Genomic DNA, 26,261 nt, shown 5'->3' with positions numbered 1-26,261 from the left:
CAATAAAGACAAAGTTAAACCTCAAGGCCTGGTTTCACAGACAGGGTTTAGCTTAAGCTGAGTGTGAGTGATTTTTAGGTAAGACTCAAACATTCATTTTAGTCTGGGATTAGCCTTAAACCTTGTCTGTGAAACCAGGCACAAAACATACAGATATAACACAATTTGGGAACACCATTCAATGGCAGGAAGTTTAGGTCTCACATTACTCATGTTGTACATAACAGTACATTATCACATGATTATAAAATGAAGAGAAGCAGGTTGTGGCCAGGCGCAGTATAATTACCCATCATTCCATTTATCAGCATTTTCTAAGAGTAAACTCACCTCACATGACCCTGCAGTGATTTGAATTGCTCAGCTCCTTCCCACACTCAGCACAAACACACCTTCAGGGCTCTTAAGTCCTCATTCTTACAGTTTTTACATTCAGTTTTGGTCAATGGAAAATATTCAACAAGATATGTAAATTTCATCATCTACCCACTTGTCATTCTAAACTGGCATGACTTACTTTCTTACACGCAAGAAACAAGATGTTCAAAAATAATAAAGGTGTCGCAATTATAATGAATGGGGACTTTAAAATGTAAATAATTAAGCAATAAGTAAAAAATAACACAAAGGTAGGCTACGGTCGAAAATAATGATACGTCGTCTAAACCTGTGGTTGGGTCACAATGGGACAAACACAACCGTTGGGTTTAAAGAACCCAATATATACCGGGTTGTTTTAACAGTTTGGTTTTGTCCGTATTTTAGCCAACTATGGATTAGACCACTCAAAATGTTTTAAAATGCAATTTAGAACATAAGCTATACAACATTTATTTAACATATAAATATATATTAGGGATGCACCGATCCCAGTATCGGTATTAGGCCCGATACCAAGCTCGTGTAGGCTACTCATACTCGTACTCATATACACACTGATACCAAAGACAGATACCTCACATGACATAACCGCTACTGACAGAACTGACTGAAGTTTGTGCTTTGAAAGTTTGTAACATAAAATTGTCTTTTTTCATAATGTGTTTTGAGTTATTATTTTCAGTGTGTTGTGTGATTGGACAATTGAAACCTCACCACAAAAAATAAAGGATACAGGCATCGGCGAGTATCAGAAAAAATATATATAATTTATCATTTATATAAAAAAAATGATATGAACATATATATAAACACACACACATTATTTATTTATTTTTATATTATATATAATCTATGTATATTTATTCTCTATAAATCTTTCATAACTTTAGAGGATCTGTGATCCACAAAAATCATTTACTTTGACTCCACTGAATATATAATCATGAGTTGTTTAGGTTAATCTTTCATCTTATTTTGTGTGTCTAGTTTGAAATCATTTGAAGTCATCTTGAGTTCCTCTTCAAAGATTGTGGAGGCCCTAGATGGGCCCCATCCCCCTTTTTGAGAAACACTGATTTAAAACGTCTTCGCAAAAAACACCGAACGCTCAGGTTACATTACCACTTCCATGACAAGAGTTCAATCTCACACTTTAGCTCATGTAAAGATGTATTCGGACACCCTTAAATCAAAGCACCTGTCTGCGATCTGACAAGACCTGAGACACGCATGCATCCTGTTCATGTGCAGATCGCATGAGCCATTGTCAGCGAATCCAGAGGAAGTGTCACGCTCTGTTACTGTGAGCTATAAAATGACACTTCTCAGTCTTCTGTATAGCTCCTTATGTAACCTTGCGTGCACTTACACCTGGCCGAGCGCCAAGCGTTGACACGCAAAAATGTGTCACAGCATTCTGCTCTCGTCCAAGGCACGATCAGAAATTGGAGCATTTCTCACGCATGTGGATTCTGCTCATAGCACGGATACCAGCCTCTGTTTAAACAATTCCTGTTCATGTACTGTCCCATGCAGAACACGTTCTGTAAACAGAAGTTTCTGGGAGTGGAAGTGTGAGAGAGTTAAAGCGTTTGCTGATAGCTACCATAACAAACATGCCAGCAATTATATCTACAACAGATGTAGCGCAGGCTCAAATCTCGGCACTCTTTGTCTGCTTGACGGTGTCTGTTGTGGATGCATGTGTCATGCTATTTGTCTTTCAAGGCCCCCAGTGTTATTCATCCAAATTCAGTGTTTACGACATCATTTAGAAAATAGCTATTAACTCTTTCACGAAATAAGATATTTTGATGAATATTGTTTACTGGCAGCTTTCACAAAATAAGATTTTTTGAAGAATGTGAGTAACTGAACAGCGCTGGCACGCATTCACTATTGTGTCAGCACCATTCGGTTACCGACATTCTTTAAAATATCTTCTTTTGTGTTCTGCAGGAAATAAAAGGCATACAGGTTCCAAATGACAAGAGGGTGAGTAAACAATGACATCATTTTCCTTTTTGGGTGAACTGTCTCTTAAACGCATTTGATTTTATCCAAAGTCACTTGCTGTGCATTACAAAGTATCAGAATGTGTTTCGGGGGTCAAATCCATCAACTTAAAATGTTAAGTTACAGGACACACAGTAGGGTTTATACATCAAGTGCATCAGAAAAGACAGTGGAGATGTTTTCTGTCCTTTAGACACACGGCGCTTTTGCTTTTCATCTCAGTGGGTGGCCTTGGGACTATAGTCACACGCGATCTCTGTGTTCATCACAAGCCTCCCCCACCGACAAGCGCTGCGCTTGGGTCACCATGTGTTTAAATATCTCAGATAACACCTGCGCAACAAGAGAAAGAGCACGTGAATGAGGGCATGCATCCTTTATTTTTGTTTCTTGATAAATGGTTTGACAGTCTCTGTTCAGTCTTTCCTTTGGGTCAGAACAGGCGTGAATACCACATGAAAATAGCCTGTAAGGAAAAAAGGATGTAGCAGATTTACTCGATCAATGGGCTTGTGCTCGCCAATGGAATGAACATACATGTGTCTCATGTGTCATGGTCTCAATACTGATACTGGCTCAATGTCTCATTCATGTAACATGTGATCCGCAGATTTTGTTTCATTTTCCACAACGTGGTTTTAGAAATGTGTCATATGAAAATATAAAAAATACTTTTGAGGTGCTGCTGTGTGCAAATTTTTTGAGGATTTATTGACAGAAAAGCAATATAATATGTGACCCTGGATCACAAAACTTAAGTAGCAAACATTTTTAGTAAAAGCCAAAAATACATTGTATGGGTCAACATTATTGATTTTTCTTTTATGCCAAAAATCATTTGGATATTAAATAAAGATCATGTTCCATTTAGATATTTTGTGAGTTTCCTACCGTCAATATATAAAAACTTTATTTTTGTGAGTAGGCCTAGATGGCCTGCTAAAGTGCCTCAGATTAACACCTTTTCAAATGTGAACCTGGATCACAAAACCAGTCTTAAGTAGCACGGGGACATTTTTAGTAAAAGACATAAAGTATGGGTCAAAATTATAGACTTTTTTTATGCCAAAAATCATTGGAATATTAAGTAAAGATCCTGTTCCATAAAGATTTTGTAAATTTCCTATTTTAAATATACAATATCAGTGCCCCTGATTATCAGGTTTTGAGGCCAGCTCTACAAACGCTCGGTTTTAATGGGCGTGCCGCATTGAAGACACTTGGAAGTAAACACCCACCGCTTTGATTTCTAGTTACTGGAGTGGTATATTTGTATTACCGTATTTCACCGCAGGTCCCCTAACATGGAATCGTTTCTACATTAGCCCTTAACGGACATGCTCTACAGAGCACATTTCGTGACAACGTTATCTCCATTGGCAAAGATGCTAAAACGTGACATCTTAGCCCTGTTACAGCCACCATAGTGCTCAAACAAAAGGGAGGGGTGGAGTGAGCCGGCTGGACACCGCTAAATTCGTACACTGGACTCTTAAGTTGCATTTTGCAATACCTTATAATCAGTAAACCAAATGTACTCATGTAAGGTGAGACAATATGTCATTTTGTTTGCTCTGATGTGTTTGAGCTGCAGATGTGATCTTAAGAATGTTGCTCGATCTAAGTTCGGGATTAAGGTTTTTATGCCTTTACGATATGATCACCTATCCTCATTTTTTACTGAATTGTCTGCTCTGGGCTTGTTTTACGGCCTAGTGTTTACACTTTTATTTTTGATAACACAATAAGGAAATACCACTAGTACTCATGTATAAGATGACCTTCTTGATTCTGAAAACAAAGAAAGTATTTTAAGCGGTTTGATCTTAAAGAATAGCACGTATCACACACACACGTCATTTCAATATTTTTACAACGCTGCAATTTGCATTGCATCAAAGCATCTGATATACTCACCCACATGTTGCTCCACACCTGTATGCTATTAACCTCAATAAATGACAGAGATACAAAAATGAAAACACTATACAATAGATAGCTCATACAGTAATTTTGTAAGGCCATGATAAGACATAAAAAAAAATAAGCTTGTTTGTCAAAAACACAAGGCTTTTCGTTTTTTTAGGTGTACTCGTTATAACTTAACTTATTTTTGATCAAAATTTTTAATGTTAATTACTATTAATTACACAAAGATATCACTTGACTTCAGAAGACTTGAAATATGGAAGTAAATCTCCAGTACTTCATTTGTTTCAGTAAAGTTTAAATATTTTTGATGTGTACTTCAGGCAGGTATACTAATATCAACGTAATTCCAGTATACTTGTAAGTGTACTATTTCAGTACTACTTGAAACTAAATTCGTTGACCCTTTAGTTAGTACTTTTAAGTATACTTTAAGTGTAACAGTAGTACTTCTACTCTAGTAACCATTGCGTACACAACAACGTTTTTGTTTGTACTGAACCTAGACTACAAGTAAACTTATAGGCGTACTCATCAATACTTGTAGCACTTGTTTTTTAGTTCATGTAAGTTTAAGTGAATTTAACATCATACTTATGGATTATTCCTTATATTTCTATTATTCTTGGATGTTAACACTATGCTCCTGTTTTGCTATTCATTTTTATACTTAAAAATGTATCTCCAATTGTACTTGAAATAGATTTAACTTTACTGCACCATATATCACTATCAAAAGCTGATTCAAGTCTGTGTATTTGATTGTCAACAGCCATGTTCTTGTTTGACGCCCCTATCCTCACTTCCAGATTAGCAGCCCTGAGCAGCCACTGAACCTCATCAGAAGACCAGCGTTTGATCACTGATGTAAAAGACCAACAACAGCTTCTGTTTCTATTGCTGCTTACATCTGGGGACTGGAATATAGCAAAAGCTTTCATATGGGCTTTCTTATGGCTTTCTCTGGAATTCAGCCGTGAATTTGTGCCATCAAGCTTTGCCCAACCGACACCGTTTATACACCTTATGAGATGTAAAAATCGTATTGCTTCTGTTACTTGAATGAAAATGGTGGGTTGCACACAAACACGAAGAAGGCCCACAGTCAAAGACCAAGAATGCAGACAGGAAGTTCCTTTAACCGTTATGATTGTATATCACTCGACAGTGAAGTAATTCCAGCTGATAACTGACTGTTTTCTTCTTCTTCAGGCTGTTTGATCACTCGAGTCAATTTTTCCATTAGAGTCATGGGACAACGTTATAATCCAGATGGAGATTACAGACTTTAACTACACAGTCTGCTGCATATGACATGGAATGAAACAATGGAGTTCATGCCAGGGTTTGGAGTTCAAAGGATGGAGGGTGGCAGATGACCGCTGACAAGAATATCGTGGTCTCCCAGTGACTATGGTCTTTGAATGTTCAGGGGTATCTGTATTCAGTAAAATAAAATGAGATCAAATGAAATAAAAATTAATTAATGAGCTGTATGAAAAAATGCAGCTGTTAAAGGATTGCAAGACGGTTACGATGGAACGAGGAAGATAAGCAGCCTATATAAAAAAGTCTCAAAAACGATGACATCATTGAGTGGATCAGGGAATGTATCTAGATTATGAAATGCTTATACCGATGTCATCATGATGTCATCACCAACTCATAATTATGGGGGAATTTCAAGAAAAGTGTTTTGACCCTTTCTCTATGTTTCTCAAAAAAGAATCATAGAAATGATAAACAAATTAATCATCTTTAATTACATGAACAAGGAAAATGTATTTATTTTTGTCAATGCTTGTTTAGGGTAATGACAGCAGACATTATGTTCAATTACAATCATTATGAGCTTTAGACGGATATTGATAAGGAATCTAACGACAGATGTCTTCCTGAGACTGAAACCTTTTCTGTGAACAAAAGTCTGAGTGATGGAAACAAAGCTGATGTGAGGGGAACTCCTGGTGCTCTCGTGAGACCTCGGAGCAGGAACAATGATGCTCTTTTTTACGCTCTTGGATCACATCACTGGCCTGTTTCTAAGGAAACCTATTTCATTCCAAGTCATACAAATCATGCTAAGAATAGGAGACAAATTGTTTGTTTAATAGTGTCAAATGAGGAAGCTTGTGGAAAATATTTAGCTTTCCCTAAAACACAGTGATCCTCCAGGCATGATCTGTTTACAACACGTCTAAATATGTTCTGTACAGCGTTTACAGTGGTTTCTTTTAAATCTGTTTGTGTTTGATGACACCACTGAACTGTGATCTTTCATTTTTACACAAGGTGTCTTTAAAAAAAACTGCATTCGGCCTCCAGAACTTAACAATAAAAAACTTGAATCCTAAAAACGCCTTTTAAAGAAGTAAATTTTCCTGCATTTGACGGTTTCTCATTTTTATAGAATATTAACACTACACATGTGTGACCAATAAAATTGAAGAACTTTGTCCAGCGCTTTAAATCTTCTGCTTTTAAAGGGCTCAAGTGAACTTGCGTGTAAGTGAAAATCTAAACGTCATCGGATCCTTTGAAATCAAATCCTCATCATCTATTTTTCTTCTCCTATTCATGGAGCCTGGCTCTTCTGGACATAGCTAAATACAAGGAAGTTGTAAATCACTTGATAACAGACACAGACAAAATGGCACCACAGTGTTGTCTAGCAGCCATCAGGAATTGGTTGCTTTGCGTTACATCCCGAGCAAATTCGCACTGCCTGGCATAAACAAGTCTGTGCAATCTTCAAACAGGGATGGATGAAAAGATCTCCCCAAAACAAACACAACATCTTTCGTGCATTTATATGTTCATGATAATAAGAATAATAGAATCTGTCAGTGAAATGGAAGAGGATATTTGGACAGACACCAAACATATTAAGCGATGTTACAGCGATGTGGAATGTAATAGAGTAGTAAATTCCATTAACGTTTGTGCAAAATAGGAAAGAAAAAAATCACAGATGACATGTCTTTAAATCTCAACTATTTCTCTTAGACATTATTGATGTTCAATGGAGAGCAAACGGAAACTTTTGCTTGGTCACAAACAGAGCTCGGATTTGTAAATCTCAATCATTAAATTTACACAAATCCAGATTATTTTAATTGAACAATCTATATTTATTCCTTCATACTCTTCTTTTAATTATTGTCTTTATCTTATCAAGCAATTTGAAGAGAAACATTTGAGACTGAGTTGTTACTTAGCCTAAATAAAACACGATTAAAAACATCAAATCTCCATTAATTATAATATTAAAAATATATATTTTTTTGGGACAGATCATCTCCACTATATTGGAGTGGTTCCATAAACCACCATAAGTAAATTCTCTTTAAACTCTGAATTGTTTCTATTGAAGAACAACATCAAATGGAGAGCTAGAAGCTTATAGAGAGACCTACGTCTCCTATTTAGATTTGTACATGAGAAAATAAACTACCAAAACCTTACATGCGTAGTCTGAAAATATCTAAATAAGCTCTCACATTTGACTTCCCATGATACAAAAGTCTACCAAAAAATCACTCAACTCAAATATTTCTCATGAAATTCCTCCAAAACCAAATGATAGTTTTGGTTCATTTGGTGCGGAGCATTTCAGTATCTACTGTATGCTTATTTCTCCAAACTTATCTGTAACTGGGCGGAACAGGTTTCGGAGTAGTGAATAGTTGTCGTTGACATGTATGTGTGTTCATGTATCTAAATATTTTCATCCGTCTGACACCCTTAAGTTTCGGAAACACACAATAAGCGGCCTAGTTAGTTCACATTTTTTGCCTGGGGGGTCACATTATAACACCTCTGAACTTCTGAAAACTTTTTCTCCATCAAAGGATCAAGGGAAATTTGATTCATTGTGATATAACCTCTTTAAAAGAGAAATAAGAGGTCTATTAGAGGACAGGTTTGTTTTCGCAAGCTTGTTTTTTTAAACAAAAGGAAGCGATTTACACAAGCTTCACAAATACAAGCATAACAATACAGCAAGATTCAACTACATTTCTGTAGGTTTCTCATGCAAAGAAACTTGAAACACACCCTGAAGCTCGCCAAAAAAGCTGAACAGATCACACCGAATAACTTTAAACATGATGTAGATAATACTGATGTTGGAAATTAACAATTGCATTCGTGAATAGAGTTTTTGGATGTATGCCAAGAAATACAGAGTATCTGTTTATTAATAATGTATGAAAAAATGTCATTCTAAAATAGGAAACAGCAATGACACAAAGTATAACACTTCTTTAAATAAACAAAGGAAACATTAATCATTAATAACAGAGAAACGTGAGAATACTGATATTGTCAGATAGTCTTTTACCTGTCACTGTCTGTGTAACTGTAAACAGTATGAAATGTGATATTATAGTCATGATGTTGAATGGAGGCTGAGGTCATGGAAGTTCAAAACCAAAGAATATTTTACTTCCTCCGTCTGAGTTATGTGGTAACACATAAATGGGATCTAGTTTTACATTTTTCTAGTTTGGTTTAGAATGAAGATTATGTATTTCTGACCCCGGCTGTGGAAAAAAACCACATTGGACATTTTTGGGGGGTTAGTAAAAAAAAAAGAGTAATCTGGCTGAGTTCATTCAAGTTAAAAATATTAGTTAACCAATGAATTTCATGCAAAAAAATTACGTTGAATTAATTCATCATTTTAAGACAGCCAGGTTACCTTCTTTTAAGTTGAACCAACATGTTTTGTGATTTGCTATTTTCTATATAAAATCATTCAACATCATGTAGAGAACATTCTATGAAAATAAAACTTTGATGTTTCTAATATAAACTGAGTAATGCCAAATAAAAAAACGGAAATCATAGTAAAATTTATGGTTGAAATCAAAATTTTATGCTTGATCTCTGAAAATTAGGTTTTGAGACTTTAACCTGCTTTTCACAGTCACATTCTCCATTAATCTGATCTGTGTAATTTCTTTTTTTATCTCTATATTTCCAGGTTAAAATAAAAGGCATTTAAATCTGCAAAGGTCATCTTATAAAAAGGACTACTAGAAAAGAACAATTTAAATATTAAGCAAATGTTTCTTGCTAGAATTAAACTACATTTCACTGGACTTTTACTTTAAATATCCACAAAAAACATGAAGAGACACCCCAAAGAAAATAAGGATCCCATCTTCTTCCTCCCTTTCTGGACCTTTCGTGAGAAGACGGTCGCTAGGGAGTTGCTAGGGCGGAGCAATCACAAGTGATGGCAGTACTGTCACAATAAGAACACAATGGCAGCTCTGATTCAGTTTGCATGTATGCTGACAAAAAACCCCATAACAATAGAGCAAAGTTTTGTCTGCCTGACTCACACAACGTGCTCTAATGCTTATGAATCCAACGCAGCAGCTGAGGTGCAAATTCTCAGCTATTCTGCACACTGCGGTGCATTGTTTGCACGGGCACGGTGGTGAGAGCTGAATTAACAAGCGGAAAGCAAAGAAAGGTGTAATGCGGCATACGTGCATGCGTGTGAGCAAAGTGTCTCTTCTCCCTGATCAATCCGGTTTGGTGAGTTTCATTTACACTGACACTGATTCTATTACCTGGTTGCATAAGTTAGTGTAAACTACAAAGCTTATGTTGACTGACAAACACTTACACACCCACGCCACTCTTGTCTCACACATCGAAAAAGCTTTTTATCAATGGAAATGTAAGGAGGGTCCTTTCATGTGCCATTCATAAATTCCCCTTAATGTTTTTATTTTGCAGAACACAATAAAAATGTGCTTATTTAAGCATATTGTGCAAAAAAACAAGTCTGCAATAATGGATAAAAATTGCTCCTAGAGGAAATTTGTGACTGTATTGAATAAAACTTCGTATTTTAATACAAGCACACACAAACGTCGAACCAGCTGAATTATTGAAAAATATAATACAAGAAATGCTTTGATGCAAAACAAACGTATATCTTTATAGTCCACTAATGAACAATAGGCAAAAGGTATTGCATTGGCTGTTTAGCGCGTTCATTTGTGCAAAAGGACAGATTTCCGTGTTTGAAATAAAGTACACAAGATGTTCTTGGAACAATCCCAAATCATGCAGGGATAACACAGGGTTTTGCACAAACATAGAGTCAATGCCAGCTCCATTCTGTGGTGTCTTTAAAAATAGACAAACCAAGTGTGCATTTTTTACTTCAATAATTATGATCAGGTATTAAACTACGTGTGTCTGAAAATATCTTGAATCAATGTCAACACATTTCTTCATCATCATTAGCATGCAAACGCATGTCATCTGATCTGTTTCAACGCTGGATAAAGTTTTTCAGACACACACACAGGCCAGGAAGGAGGCAGCGTGTATATGTGTTGCTTGAAACTGTCATGGCACATCAAAGTGTAGCGAGACAAAAGTAATCCAGACTGACAGGTCAGCCTTTCTGCTTTTCAGATCACCTGTGGCAACACCTCTTACCCTGCTCTCCGCGGCAACAAAGCAACCAAATATTCCCCTAGCAACCGTTGCTGAGGTGACCGACTTCAAACAGAGTTCACAGACTTTCAGGACCCTGACCGATGCTGTAAAGTTGAGCTTCTTGTTTTCACTCCAACATTTGGAAAGTATATATAGATTTATTAAATGGTTGTCAAACTTTTTATTTATTTATATTTTTCCATTGGCGTCCATTTCTAGGTCTTTGACATCAAAAACTCTCATCATTTAGTTTTATGACCCTTTTCCACCCTCTAAGGCTTACCACTGTAAATAAAGCAAAGTATCAAATGACTATTAATGGACAAGAAAATGTGATTCCTCGTGACATGTGATATGACATCCTCAAAACTTCAGTACATGAGTACTTTACACAAAATCCAATACTTCAGAGATATAATGAAGCGAGGCCTCGTAAACGTGTGAAATCACAAAATCACATCCATGTGTCGTGTCGGGAATCTGAGATGAGGTGAATTGGGGTTTGTGTTGGTGCGGGGCCGCAGAGGGGAAGCTTCTACACAACAGAAAGTCTGAACTGCAGACACAGCGACACACAAATGAGCAATCTAATTACAGACATAGCCCAGTTATTTCGGCACAGATCTTTTAGTGGTTCAGAGATTACAAAAAGCCAAACAAAAGAGATGAAGTTCAGTCATATTTTTGATATACACTCTTTAAAAAAAGTGCTAAGAAAGGTTCATAACAGTGTTCAACTACACAAAAGACTTTTGTAAAACAGAAAATTTCCATGTATGTTAACGGTTCTTTTTTGTAACTATGGAGTCGTATTTAAAGCACGTTTTTATTGTGTCTGCATTTGTATTACTTTTGTTTTACATTATCGTTACTATCACGATCACAATCTATGCATCATTTGAAAGCTAAAACACTCAACATTTCTGAACTTGTATTTGCAATCAAAAACTTACTTAAATATAAGGATTCTTAGACATTATAAGAGGGTGAAATCCGTGAATTTCAAGTTAAATCAGTTACATAAACTTAAATGATATTAAACTGACTTAAAAATCTAGATGCATTTCCAATAACTTATAAAATAAACAAAATATAACTACATTCAGTCGGTTTAATATCGTTCACGTTCGAATAATTTATAAAGCCACTTTGGTTTAAGGCAGCTGTTAAACTAAAGTCTGAACTAAAGTTTTTAAGTTAAAGTGTAGGAAATTTGTTACAAAATACAAAAGAGATACTGTCAGAACTGACAGAAGTAACCAACCTCTCCGCAGGTTGTACGTTTATTGCATTCTTATTTCATTCAGAGATGATTCACGATTCATATCTGCGAATCATCCATGTCGTCTGCTTTTAATCTGTACTCTTCATGTTCAGCACTAGTGCTCCTGACATTCTTGTCATGTTATGGCAACAGTGAGAGAGCGTCCTGCTGTTAGTGGACATTTGTGTTTTTCTAACAACACAGTGGGACATGAGAAAGGTTTACAGCCATTGAAGCTGAGCACTCATTAGTGTGTGTGTGTGTGTGTGAGTGTAGTTATCTCAGTGCTATCTCAGTGAGACAGTACAAAACTCATACTGTACATTACTGTAAGATGACGCAAGACCCAAAAAACCCCTCAGACATCAGATAAAATGGTGTTATTTTCTTTTTTCTATTTTACATTAGCCCTGAAACATTTTGCATGTGACAGGATTGAATGTCTGTTGCACATTTTGAAAGAGAACTAAAAAGATTATGTTTCACAACTATATCGGTAATTTATGGGAAAGTCAAACAGAAACTGAGTGTCACTATTCAAATTGACTCACTCACTGCTTTTGATGTCTGTGAATTTAACACTTTCGGGCATGAACTGTCAGGACTTCAAGTTTTAAGTTTTATTGCTCACATACACATACACGCTATACAATATGTAGTAAAATGCTTTTGTGTGTGTGTGTGTGTGTCTTTTTCAAAGCTCTTGAGAAAAATATACACATATTTTCAAAAAGATTTAAAGATGTTTACTCAAGCAGTATTCTTTTTGTATTTGTTGAAGAGATGCTGTCTACTGTAATGATGTCATCACATTCACAGCAATTTCACTGCCAAATGCAAACTCAACCACTTGTCAAATGGAATGAATGAAATTGTAGGGAAATTGAAGTTCTCCCTTGCGTGCTGACCTTCGAAACAACATTTAAAGAATTTCTCACCAGCACTAAAATCTGCATTATAAGCACCAGGTGGAAAGAGTTTGTGGAATCTGAAAACAGTGGCACAAAAACTTCATCTTTGGTCTGTTGTGAGGTCTATGTGGCTGCTTTCACCCCCCAAACCCTGCGTGCTTTTCTTAGAGCCAGATTTCCCATTGCTGCAGGACTCTTTATACATCATGCCGGTGAAGGGGGATATGGGTGGAGAGGAAGTGTCTTGTTTTCAGTGGGATTTCTGGATGTTGGAGACGGCGTGGATTCATGCCAACCAGTTAAAACATTGTGCGTGTGTGCGGACGTGCAGATTCAGCACTCACCTAGCATTGTTCTTAAAATGGCACCGTGACTTACATCTAAGGCCCGTGCTCATGATATCAGCACAGGATTGTTCCATAAAGTCTCCTACTAAATCTGGCGATATCAATGTCAACAGCAGCAACAATAACCACAAACACAGCACATGGTGTTTTGCACACAAAGCTAAATCTGGCCGGCGTAAGAGGGGTGTTACCTTCACGAGAACGTATAAATCTTACCACCTTATCTGATGAAAAATGAATGACATATTAATGACAACAAAAAAAGTCCAAAGGAAATGATACAAATTCCTCCCCGAAACAATACCGAGGGCAGGCAGCACCTCACATATTACTAGCTGCAGGGAGCGTTGAGCCAAGAGGGGATTTTTCTTGCTTCTAGATCCGAGCGATGTCACGCAAGTTCCTTGAAACAAAAGTGAGACAGGAATAACCATAGAAGAAATGCAAGAAAAACATTCGTGCCCACGTACAAATCATTAGCACGAATAGACATCTACACTCGCTGCACGCAACGGAGTATCAGGTGCTTGCGTATTAAGCAATATACTAAAACAAATACGATACAAGGAATCATGTGGTCAATAAGTCATGATAACATGTTTTTGCATTACGTTAACTTATCAAAATAAGCTTAAACTTTATTTATAAAAAATACCAAACTTAAAACTATATGTTGGCAAAAATGTAAGAAAATAACAAATAAAATCTTGCCATAGTTATTCCAATTTCATTTCCATAAAATTACAGAAATCCTTCATATACTCAATGTCTAAACTTCAGAACGCATGCATTCTTATAAATAGTCAACAATAATGAGCTATTTGAGGGAGGTTTAAGTTTTATTCAAACACGTCCTCACCCATGTAAGAACAACTGAGAAATGACTTACAATTACCATTCCGAATTCTGCTGTTTGCAGAAGCCCTTGGTAACCTGTAATGTTACTTCGAGCGAGTACTTAAATGTTTTACTTCCATCTTGAAGGCCTTGCGTGACTGTGAGCTGCTGCTGCTCATGCATGACCGTCCTTCATCATTAACTGCTAATGAAAACACTGCCGTTGCGTCTCATAGCAGGAGACAGGAGTTCTCTTTGAGCGAACCGCGACCTCTGACCTCTCACGAGGAGGCTGGGTAAATAAAGGAGGTGAAGAGTGGAGCTGCACTGACACGGAAAAACTCCTTTTTGTTCGGGTTGGATCTCATGCCGATTGGTATTCGGTACCTTTTTTCGTTTAAAACGGGTGACAAAATCGGTGCCAGAAACTGAGAAACCACTACGAATCGGCAGGAAGTGTCGGGTATGCAAAATAAAAGCCAAAGTGTTTGGCACTGTAAAAATTCAGTGACCAATGGACTGTAGCATACGGGCCAGAAGTGATGTCCAGTGGGCATATTTGTTAAATATTTGCTTTTAATGACCCCTCAGGTTGGTGTTTAAAGCATTTAAATTATACAAAATGGAGAAAAAAATGAAGTTAGGCTATTAAAAAAAGCAAAATACAGCATATTAGGTGTTATGGGTTTTATTTGACTATACAAAAGAATGCATAGAAAACCCTTTGGCTACAGTCTTAAAGGTTATTCATATTTTGATGTTCCTCTCTGGTTCTTCAGTTGTCACTTATAACTCAAATTCTTTTGGCCAAGCCTCTACTTTAATTCTTCTCAAAGTTGATGAGCTTCGAAGCACAAATATGCAACACACGAAACATTTGTAATCATTTAAAATAATAAGATTGAAAAAAGCAATCCTGGATATCACTTTTGGCCTCTACTGTACAGTATATTATTATTGGAATCTTTACTACGGATTATTAACAAAGTCCCTTGTGGTAATGTAAGTGCTGTTATTGAAGTGGTTAGTTCTATTAGTGGTCATTGTGTAATACTGTAATTTCACAAAAAAAAGGGAAATTGTATTATGTAAGGCACATGGTCACTAAGTGATTTTGACATGCAATCTAAAAGATATGCCTCCTTTTCTCGTCACACTCTTTTACAGGTCCGAAGTACTATTTTTGGGTCTTTTCAACCTTACAAAAAACGTTTCTTCAAAAGGAAGGTTCTATGGAATGTTACAGGGTCTTCTTGGAACAAAACCTCCTGACAAAGAGTCATTTAGGAACATTTACTATGTATAGTGTATATTAACCAGGAGCTGCATGCGTGAGCTCAAGTACTTCATTTAAAACCAGCATTAGGAAAGCCAGCATGGGAGAAGAGCACCAGCACCGCTGTGGGCTGAAATAAAAGCGCAGTCATGCGGTTGATCACGTACCACCATGTGGCTTCCTGCACATTATTTCCAAAGAGCCCATTTTTAGATGTCCGCTGCAAACCTGCCCTCAACAACAAAAGAAAGAGCCCGAAAGAATGAAAATCCGAGGCGACTGACGGTTCAGAATTCTGGGGGAAAAATGCCCTCTTAGTGTCAGGAAGAAGTAGACGCCTTCACGGACTGGTGGCCACGCTTTGGCAAGGGCCTCCACAACAGTTGGCCGGACAAAAAAAAGCAGCGCGGGCTGATGGAGGCTCTACCTCAATTGGTTGTTAATTTGTGGGGTCATTAGGATACTTCGAAAACTCATTAGCATTGTTAGCCTTTTCAATCATTTAGTATGTTTTTGAGCTTTTGGAGAAGGGGGGAATAGGACGGGTTTTATCATTTCCTGGGAAACGGAGGCTTGTGAAGACTGTGCCGTTAGGAGGGTTTTTGTATTGTAATGAGGGAGAGAGCAGTATGCTCTGGGCTGAACTCTCTGACACAACAACAACTGATTTTCACCCTTTTGACGACAAAATGAAAAACTGAATTGAATTAACACAAGTTCCTGCTTACCTGTGTTTCAGTGAAAGCTGCAATGTGTTTTTGTGTAAGAGAGATAACATGACAGCATGCAGAGTGGTATCGCATATTACAATATTTGTGTCAAATGAACTTGGATAACCTTCTCCTTTTATTAACAAAACTGACTCGTTAGATAAATAATAATAAATGTTAAATGCGTTCTCATGTGTACCCTGATAAAAGCACCTGATTGAATGAATTAATTCAAAATGAATGTAATGTAAACAACATAACTACAAAATCACATCTTTTATCTATTTACAGACTATTCACCTGTTCAGTTACATGACTGTTAGCAATTCACATTTGATAGTGTACACTTTAACTTAACTTAAATTAGATCATAATATAAGACTTGACTGTTTATTTAAAAATGAAAACATTTGGTAACACTTTCCTTAAAGCATGTCTGTATAATGCGTCATAAGAGTTATTAAAGGGTAAAATGCATTATAATTCTTCATAATGCATTATATGTAGTTGTAAAGAATTATAACCAATTTAAAATGTGTAGTGTAACAATGAATTGCTATAATGAAGTGTTATAATGTACTTTTTTATTTATAAGATATTACAATGCATTAAAAGGTGCATTACAATGCTTTAAAACTACTTTTATAATGCATTATCGATACATGCTTCAAGGAAAGTGTTACCAAACATTTTGGCAGCAATTGTAAGGTCTCATTCACTATTGCATTAGCCAACATGAACTAACAATGTACAATATATTTTTAGAATCTATTGACTTTTGATCATGTTTGTTAGCACAGACACAATTGTTGGTTTATGTCTGTTCATTAAGAATGTTAACAGATGCAAAGTTCGTTTTAAACGTGTCGGTTAATATTCAAAATAAAACTGATCAACGCAAAACAAGTATTATTACTTATTAGTTAAGGTTAACTAAGAAGTAATGGTCACAAATTAAACCTTAATGTTAAGTGTTACAAATACTTTAGATTAATTTTGAAAAATGCAAAACACAACCATTTTAAGTTGTGGTTTTCTTTAACTTTAAAATGAGCATGCCCATGTTTGATTTAAAATCCACGGCAGAATGATCTATCCAGAATTTGAGCTTCAAGCAGACAGCTCCAGTTGTCACTTCTCATGATAAAGTGTCTTTGCGTGACTGCAACCCACAACTTAACGCCCCATGGGGATTTCTCCTGTTGATGTGTTTCCTCCAGAAGATAAAGTACCCTGCAGCACACCGCACTAGACTACAGTCAGGTTAATTACTGTGTTCAAAGCGTAAAGTCCAGGGCAGATAGCGACCCCCAAATATCATAACAAGCTTCCTTAGAGGAAACTGAATGTAAGCTTATAAGTATTGTAGCTATACATTTTCCTGTAAGATTACATTAGGGAGCTTATTTGCTGGGCTGTCTGCTGTCTTCACAGTCATGATACATATGCACTCAATACACAATTATTATTTGTCTGAAATGTAGCACTTCAAAATAACCTAAATGAACATAAATCACCTGGTCTTCAAAGATCTTTTATCTCAACTATCTTTGGAATCAAATTATTCTCCAAATCAAAATGACAGCCTTACAACCTGAACCAACTGGTCTGTGTACTTTTTATGTATTAACGTGGCCTGTTTTTGGTTTACAAGTTGACCATGAGTGAAAAAGTTTACTCTGCTATACTTTCCCATAAACGGAAACATAACAGGAAGAAGCCTTAAACATCTAACGAAAATAAAGGTATACTCACATTTTTGTGAACCAAGGGGACTTGATGAAAAATGGATTTTGGAAGAACCATTTTCTTTTCTAGACAAAAATGTAATATTTTATACTTTTCTAGTTTTATCTAAACACAGGATTTTTTATTTCCGTGATGAAAAGAATTATATTATATTTTGTTTTATTCTGTATTTAGTTAGTAAAAAATGATGTGTAAAATGTTAGTTTACTAATGAAAAAAAAAATTCTGGAGTAATCGTCAAAACATAATTTTTTTATAAAAATAATAGTAATATTTTAATTTAACTTATTAAAATGATTTCACGTTTCACAATTTGGAGAGTTGCAAAGAAGCTAGTTCATTCAGACAACAGAGACATATAAGCAAATACAATTATTATTATTATTATTCACAAGACTAAATAAATCCGAGTCAGTCATTGCGTGTGTGTTGGCTTGTAGGCGTGCGTGGGATTTTTCTTGCGTTCGTGACCTTGAAACTTGCAACAGATGAGCTCGCACGCGATCATGAGCTTCGCTGGGTCCTAAAGCCTGTGTATATCGAAGACCGGTGCTGAAATGTTCATGTGAGTTTGGAATTTACATTCAGAAAAACACATGAGAAAACTGGTCATAAATGTGCAATAGATCAAATATTTCACATTCTGAAACGTGTAAAGAAAGAACTCGCCGTCCAACAAATGGTCAAAGGTTTTCTCAGTCAAAACTCTTTTAAATTATTTTCTTAGACACAAGCAAATATATGTGTGTATAGGCTAGAATTTTCAAAACCAATATTTATTAAAGCAATTTTCTTAACAAATAGGCTTAGTTTTATTCAACCTTAAATAGTCATATATAAACGGACAGCCATGTGTGCACGGGAACCCCTTTAACATTATTATATTGAAGTTGTTTGTCATATTTAATAAACGGAATTAAACTGTCGTTACTTTGATTAAACTAAATTTTAAGATTTTGTATTAAATTTAACATATAATACTAATATAAATGCCATGTAATTATAAAACCTAGTTTTTGTTAAAGACTCTCTGTGATTATTTATGATACTCTGTATTTCTATTTTGATTTATTGAATGATATTGTTATCATGTTTATTCTTATTATTTTAGTCTCTTTACAGAAACATCGTTTCTCTCGGCGTAAGGTCTGATAATCTGAGTTGATCCGATCACGCAGAAGTGCACGCGCGCTGTCCGTGGTACTGAAGACTCGATTGTCGAGTTGCCGCTGGCCTCATTTTAACCATGTTTTATGATAAACTTTCACGTTAATAGTTACTTATGTAACAGTTTTTAAACTATCCTTTATTTATTAAAAAATATTAACATTAATAGTATTTTTTGTTTGTGAAATAAACGAAAATAAACAAATAGTTAACTTAAATTACAACTTGATACGATAAAAGTCTTACTAAAATTCAATTGAGACTCACTCAGATAATGTTTAGCTCGAACATGAACTGTACTAATTGTGCATCTGTTTTGTAAGCACACCGGTATTTTGATATTCACTAACAAACACTGCGCCATGGCGAACAAGTCCTATTGTAAAATAAAATAATAAATACGTATTATATAAACACGAACAATATATAAATGCAGTGTATGTAAACATAACATAAATCATGTCCGGGAAAACAAATGTTAAGACCTTATAAAATAATCTAGCCTAATAAACCATACAAAAATTAAAAGCTTGGATATACCTAACCAATATTTGTTTGAGTAAAATATAATTTCAAAAGAGTTGAAATATAAACAACGAACAAAATTTCTATTTAGAAAAATGATAAACCCACATTTGGCTTTTATAAATCCTGTTTTAAATCACAATTGCGCTGGTTGGGAATGGGGTCCTCCTAGTGGCAACAGGTGGAAAAAAACTATCAACAATTTTCAACTTTGCAGATAGAATGAAATTTTTTAACACGACATTAAATTTGCATTTTAAAGTAAAATATCAGAAACATCTGAAGTAGCGTTAACTGCTACCAGCCTTGAAAAACATTTTTTCCTCAATAAACTGCATCATTCAAGAATTGCTGTCATATGCAAACGCACTTTTATTTGTACTTTTTAACACTACTTCACTACTTTCTTTAAATAAAAATGGTATTTTTATCAACCAGAGACAAATATACATACTAAATTTTTTTGCCCCTTGACCACACAAATGTATAGCCTATTTGTATATATAAGTGTGTACTGTATGTAGGGCTATAATGAATTTATTCACAGGATGTGAAAGGCTGAATGAACACCTCCACTGTGTTTTCATCAAAATAGAGAGATAGATAGAGAGAGAGAGAGAGAGAGAGAGAGAGAGAGAGAGAGAGAGAGAGAGAGAAAGTTAGCGTGCAGAGGAGGAGACTCTGTGATGTTCTGATGTTATTTATTCGTGGATAAATGTTGGATAAATTCACTCCACTCTTGACCAAGAAGAGAAACAGTTGAAATTTGAGCGTTTTCTCTCATGCATCACTCGCGCACAACGCAAATGCTGCAAACTTTTACGCACTAGATTCATTCACTGGGATGCTGATGAATTTTAGGTACGAGCTTGTGCATTAATTTTCATATCAATATTTTAGTAAAGCATTGTTGCAGGCACATGATGGATTTAACGGAGGTTTGGGTCGATTCCAGCCGACTGACATTGCGGAGCGTTTTGCTTGCGATGCTGGCGTGTTTGATGGTCGTAATATTGTGGCGTCGATCCGGTCAGTGGCGCCTACCCGGTCCGTTCCCGTGGCCCATCATCGGTAACGCCGCCCAGCTCGGCAAGTCACCCCACTTTTATTTCACACGGATGGCTCAGAAATACGGCGACGTGTTCCAGATCAAACTGGGCTGCCGAAACGTAGTGGTCCTCAACGGAGACGCGATCAAAGAGGCTCTCATTAAAAAATCGGTGGACTTCGCCGGCAGACCCGATTTCGCATCGTTCACGTTCGTGTCCGGCGGAAAGAGCATGGCTTTCGGCAACTACAGCCAGTGGTGGAAACTACATCGGAAGATCGCGCAAAGCACCGTGAGAACCTTCTCCACGGCCAACATCCAGACCAAACAGACCTTTGAGAGGCACATCGTGCTTGAGATCTCAGAACTCATCCATCTCTTTCTCAATAAAACCCGGGAGCAGAAATACTTCGAGCCTCACAATTTCCTCGTGGTCTCCGTGGCGAACACCATGAGCGCAGTGTGCTTCGGAAAACGGTACTCGTACGACGATGCAGAGTTTCAACAGGTGGTCGGCAGGAATGATAAGTTCACCAAGACGGTCGGAGCGGGAAGCATCGTCGACGTCATGCCCTGGTTGCAGTACTTCCCAAACCCGATCAAAACTCTTTTTGTGCAGTTTAAGGAGCTCAACGATGAATTTATGAGCTTCATTCATGACAAAGTGATCGAGCACCGTAAGACGATTTCATCGGGTCTGATCCGTGATATGACCGACGCGTTCATCTTTGCTCTGGACAAGGGTATGTCCGGGGGACCGGGGGTCTTTTTGGATAAGGAGTTCGTGCCATCGACCATTGGAGATATCTTTGGGGCGAGCCAAGACACACTATCGACAGCACTGCAGTGGATCATTCTGCTAATGGTTCGGTAAATACTTTTAGTCCAAAACGTTTTGTGAAGAAGTACATATATGATAAACATGAGACCATGTCTATACATAATGCACACATTACGCTTTTCACGTAATAAAGCAAAAAAGTAGGTAGTGATCATATCTCTCTTTTTATTTTGTAAAGAAAAAAGTTTGGAAAGATTTGAGAGACAAAGCTTTGACTTTTAGGGGGGATTATGCAGCACATTAAGTATGAAAGGAGGGTCAGGACACATCTTAAAGATGTGACAGACTGACTCAATAACACTGAGAAGAACCCTTGTGTGTTACGTAACGCTTCCGTGCAGATATTGGCAGAAAAAAGGGGCAGGTTACAGCGATACAAAATGAAATCTGAACCACTTACACTTACATGTAGGCCAGTTTACGAAAATCAGCACACAACACGAAGTGTATCAGACATACCCGACACATCTAGGGCGCCAATGTCTACACGAGTTACATTTTAACCACAAATATGTCAAACATTAAAAGAGACTGTCATCTACCTTTCAGGTATCCTGAAGTTCAGAATCGTCTTCAGGAGCAGATAGACAAAGTAGCGGATCGCACTCGCCTCCCCACCATCGAAGACCAGCATCAGCTTCCGTACGTCATGGCCTTCATCTACGAAGTCATGCGATTCACTTCGTTCGTCCCCGTGACGATTCCTCACAGCACCACTACGGACACGTCCATCAACGGTTATCCTATCCCCAAAGACACTGTCATTTTTGTCAACCAGTGGTCTTTGAACCACGATCCAAACAAATGGGACGAGCCAGAGGTATTCAAACCGGAGCGCTTCGTGGACGAGGATGGAGCTCTCAACAAAGACCTGACCAGCAACGTACTGATATTCTCAGTGGGGAAGCGCAGGTGCATCGGAGAGGAGCTGTCCAAAATTCAGCTTTTCCTCTTCACGTCCTTGCTGGTTCATCAGTGCAATTTTACAGCCGAACGAACGCCCAGCTTGGACTACATGTACGGGCTCACGCTTAAACCGAGCGCGTTTAAGGTGGCCGTCACGCTGCGTGACAGCACGGAACTGCTGGAGAACTTTTTAGTGACATCTGACTTGTCTAAACAGTAGAGACAAGAAGGTTTGAAGTGAAACGGAAGCAAGTGAATGAACTTGCGAGAACTTTGCCGAATGAAGGTGGCAAAGCAGAAAAAAAAAAGGGACAAAGACACAGCATGTGTGAATAAATATCGACATATTTATAGACGTCGTACTCAGGCAAAAACACAATCACACAAATCACATGAGCTGCAGTTTTTTTATGACGTGATGCACTGATTTATGGTATATTTTGCAAGTGTTGCAAAGCAACACACGACAGGTGCAGTCCTCAATAACATTATAATAGTTTACTTTAAACTTTATTTTAAAGAGTATTGAGACATGTATGTGCATAGCATTATTCAGAGACATGTATGTTGCAACATTGTATAAACATCATTATTGCGTAGATAACAGAAATTTAAAAGCGAAACAGTCATCAATCACTATAACTTTTTCGTTAATAAGACTACGTCGAACTAAGTTTCTCTTAGTCCATTGGTTGTTGATGGTACTTTCGTTCAGTAGCTCTGGGCTGCATTGTTAAAGGGACAGTACACCCAAAAATGTACATTTTGTCATCATTTACTCACCCTCGGGTTGTTCCAAATCTCTATACGTTTCTTTGTTCCAATGAACATAGAGAAAGATATTTGGGAGAATGCTTAAACTTGTAAGTTTTTTGGCCACAATTGTCTACCATAAAAATGACAATGTACCGTTTGCTATCCTACAGTCTTCAAAATATTTTCTTCTGTGTCGAGCAGAACAAAGAAATTTAAGAAGCAAATTTTCCTACTATGGTTGTCAATGGTGGCCAAGAACTGTTTGGTTACATGCATTCTTCCAAACATCCTTCTTTGAGTTCTTGAGAACAAAGATATTTCTACAGGATAAGTAAATGAAGACAAAATGTATCATTTTTAAGTGAACTGTTCCTTTAAGGTCAATATATTACACTCATAAAAGTGAGAAATTTGTACAGTATAATCTTACAGCACTTTACACACTGTCGTTCCTTATCATCGCGCTTGAAAATGTTTCCTGATTCTCCATTCAGCATTGTTGAACTTGTGCCTTGTCATTACAGACTTCCTAGCATTAATCTAGGATTAACAAACAAACATAGACAGGTTTTACACAGTCCAATGAGTTTCTTTAACCTGCCTTTCAATGCAACATTGTCTGGAAAATCGCACAGTTTCAGTGATGCGAGGGGTAGAATATATCATGCTGCTTACACAGACTCCAGTCAAACTATTCTTCTATTTTTAGCTGTTCAGTTCTATAGTGCACGACAGGACTTTTTATGTCCCTTGGGTCAAAGGGAATTTCAGGGTTTGTAACATTCATCGTATATGTTGTGATTACTAATTTTTGCTTCTTTCTACAAACTGCTGTAATTGTGAACTACATCCTTAGATGTTAACAGATTAATAGTTTATGTGCAAACGTTTGATATACAAGTCTGTAATTGAACTGGTTATATTTCGTTCACATTGTGTAATACGATATATATATAATTTTTACTTCATATAAGCTCTGACGTTTGGCTGCTGTGTGAATTTTAAACTGCGTACAGACTGCAGTTTACATTTTTTGTGATTAAATGTTTCGTGCAATTAAAAATGTTTTTTATTCTCATGGCTAATAAATGTACTCTTTGTAAATCTTTGTTGTTACCTGAGCTTTTTGTCCTCATATACTTTATATATTCTTAAAGGGGCAGTTCACCCAAAAATGAAAATTCTGTCTTCATTTACTCATCCTCAAGTTGTTTCAAATCTGTATAAATGTCTTTGTTCTGACGAACACAGAGAAAGATACAGTATTTGGACGAATGCTTGAAACCGAACAGTTCATGGCCACCGTTGACTACCATCCATCCATCCATCCATTTTCTACCGCTTATCCGGGGCCGGGTCGCGGGGGCAGCAGTCTAAGCAGGGATGCCCAGACTTCCCTCTCCCTAGCCACTTCCTCCAGCTCTTCCGGGGGGACACCGAGGCGTTCCCAGGCCAGCCGGGAGACATAGTCCCTCCAGCGTGTCCTAGGTCTTCCCCGGGGTCTTCTCCCGGTGGGACATGCCCGGAACACGTTACCGGGAAGGCGTCCAGGGGGCATCCGGAAAAGATGCCCGAGCCACCTCAGCTGGCCCCTCTCGATGTGGAGGAGCAGCGGATCTACTCTGAGCTCCTCCCGAGTGACCGAGCTTCTCACCCTATTTCTAAGGGATCGCCCGGCCACCCTGCGGAGAAAGCTCATTTCGGCCGCCTGTATCCGGGATCTTGTCCTTTCAGTCATGACCCACAGCTCATGACCATAGGTGAGAGTAGGAACGTAGATTGACCGGTAAATCGAGAGCTTCGCTTTGCGGCTCAGCTCCTTCTTCACCACGACAGACCGGTACAGCGACTGCATTACTGCAGATACCGTTGACTACCATAGTAGGAAAACTTACAATGATAGTTCCCCAGAACTGTGTGCTTTCCTTTATTCTTCAAAATATCTTCTTTTATGTTTTTCAAAGCAATTTTGTACTATGATAGTCAATGGTGGCCAAGAACTGCTTGGTTACAGGCATTCTTTTAAATATATTTATCTGTGCTTGGAACAGATTTGGAACAACTCAAGGGTGAGTAAATGAAGGCAACATTTTTTGGTTGAACTGGTCCTTTAATATGCATGGTGACCAATAAGGGGAACCCACGTACATCCATTCAGAATTAGAAAGCAACGCACATCACCAGATTATCTTCACGATCAATGCAAATCTTTCAAACCTGCCTATATGATCATTTAAACTTCACTGTTCACCCTATATTGCATTTGCAGTCAGCAAAAGGGGGGTTCAAAATATGAGGAAAGCATCTAGGATATACCCTTCCCCGAAAAGCGTTTTATCTCACGTTCCCAGCACATCCTGTTCTGATCAGCGAGAGGTTTGTAGCCAGCAGCCAAGCTTTGAATGTGTGCGTGACAAGTCCAGATAAAGCCAACTGATTAGTGATAGGCCAACAGCCGCCTGCTCCCCTCCCGATCCCTGTAAGGAAAAGAAAACAGTCTTTAGCATTGTGACATTAACAGTAAGACTGTGGAATATATTGGATGTTGAGGACGATCTGTCACAAAGCTACATAAACACTGGAAACTGGCGCTTTATCTGCATTTTAACATTCAACAAAGAGGTTTTGAGTTGAATGCTCACAAATACGGTCCCCGTTATGAGTATCTGTTATTGATTTTACATTTACTCTGACTGAAAAACACACCTTCACTTGGAGAACTACAGGCCCTCATTAACGCTGGATCAGGAGACCTCCAGGAATCCAGGTCATATCCTGCAGGTATTTATTTCTGTGATGTGCTGATGTGCACACATCAGGTAATGAGAGACTGCGGGATGATTTTCACTTCCTTAGGAAAAACGGCAGTCTTGTAGCATGACACAAACACACACACACACACACACACACAGAGAGAGAGAGATCAGCTGTAGGAAAAAAGCTGGAAGACCAGGAGTTGGAACGGCAATCCCACATAATTATGATCATCTGCAGTCTTTAATACCTAGAAACAGTTTCTATTAGTTTCCATTCAGTGACTGTAGCATAATTTATGGCCACTTCAGTGCACGTGATGATTTCTTAAAGGGAAAGGCAACCGAAAAGCACATGGTGTGGTTACAACGTCTAC

At 37.5% G+C, this 26,261-nt stretch overlaps 1 protein-coding gene across 1 annotated transcript; it reads left to right on the top strand.

Moving 5' to 3' along the window:
• The first annotated feature begins 20,302 nt into the window (after positions 1 to 20,302).
• On the top strand, positions 20,303 to 24,235 carry LOC130432018 (cytochrome P450 1B1). The gene is made up of 2 exons (XM_056761235.1): positions 20,303 to 21,498; positions 22,019 to 24,235. Exons 1-2 carry the CDS (start codon positions 20,501 to 20,503, stop codon positions 22,593 to 22,595), a joined length of 1,575 nt encoding a protein of 524 aa, XP_056617213.1. The 5' UTR covers positions 20,303 to 20,500; the 3' UTR covers positions 22,596 to 24,235.
• Positions 24,236 to 26,261: the final 2,026 nt, after the last annotated feature.

This window comes from Triplophysa dalaica, chromosome 11, assembly GCF_015846415.1.
Source record: "Triplophysa dalaica isolate WHDGS20190420 chromosome 11, ASM1584641v1, whole genome shotgun sequence".
Classification (NCBI taxonomy): Eukaryota; Metazoa; Chordata; class Actinopteri; order Cypriniformes; family Nemacheilidae; genus Triplophysa; species Triplophysa dalaica.
Note: the sequence above shows the minus strand (reverse complement) of the source record. Positions and strands in the feature narration are given on the sequence as shown.

Coding starts and splice junctions, on each gene's coding strand:
- LOC130432018 (XM_056761235.1), top strand. CDS start 20,501: ATGATGGATTTAACGGAGGTTTGGGTCGATTCCAGCCGACTGACATTG. Junction 21,499..22,018: donor ATCATTCTGCTAATGGTTCG/GTAAATACTTTT, acceptor TCTACCTTTCAG/GTATCCTGAAGTTCAGAATC.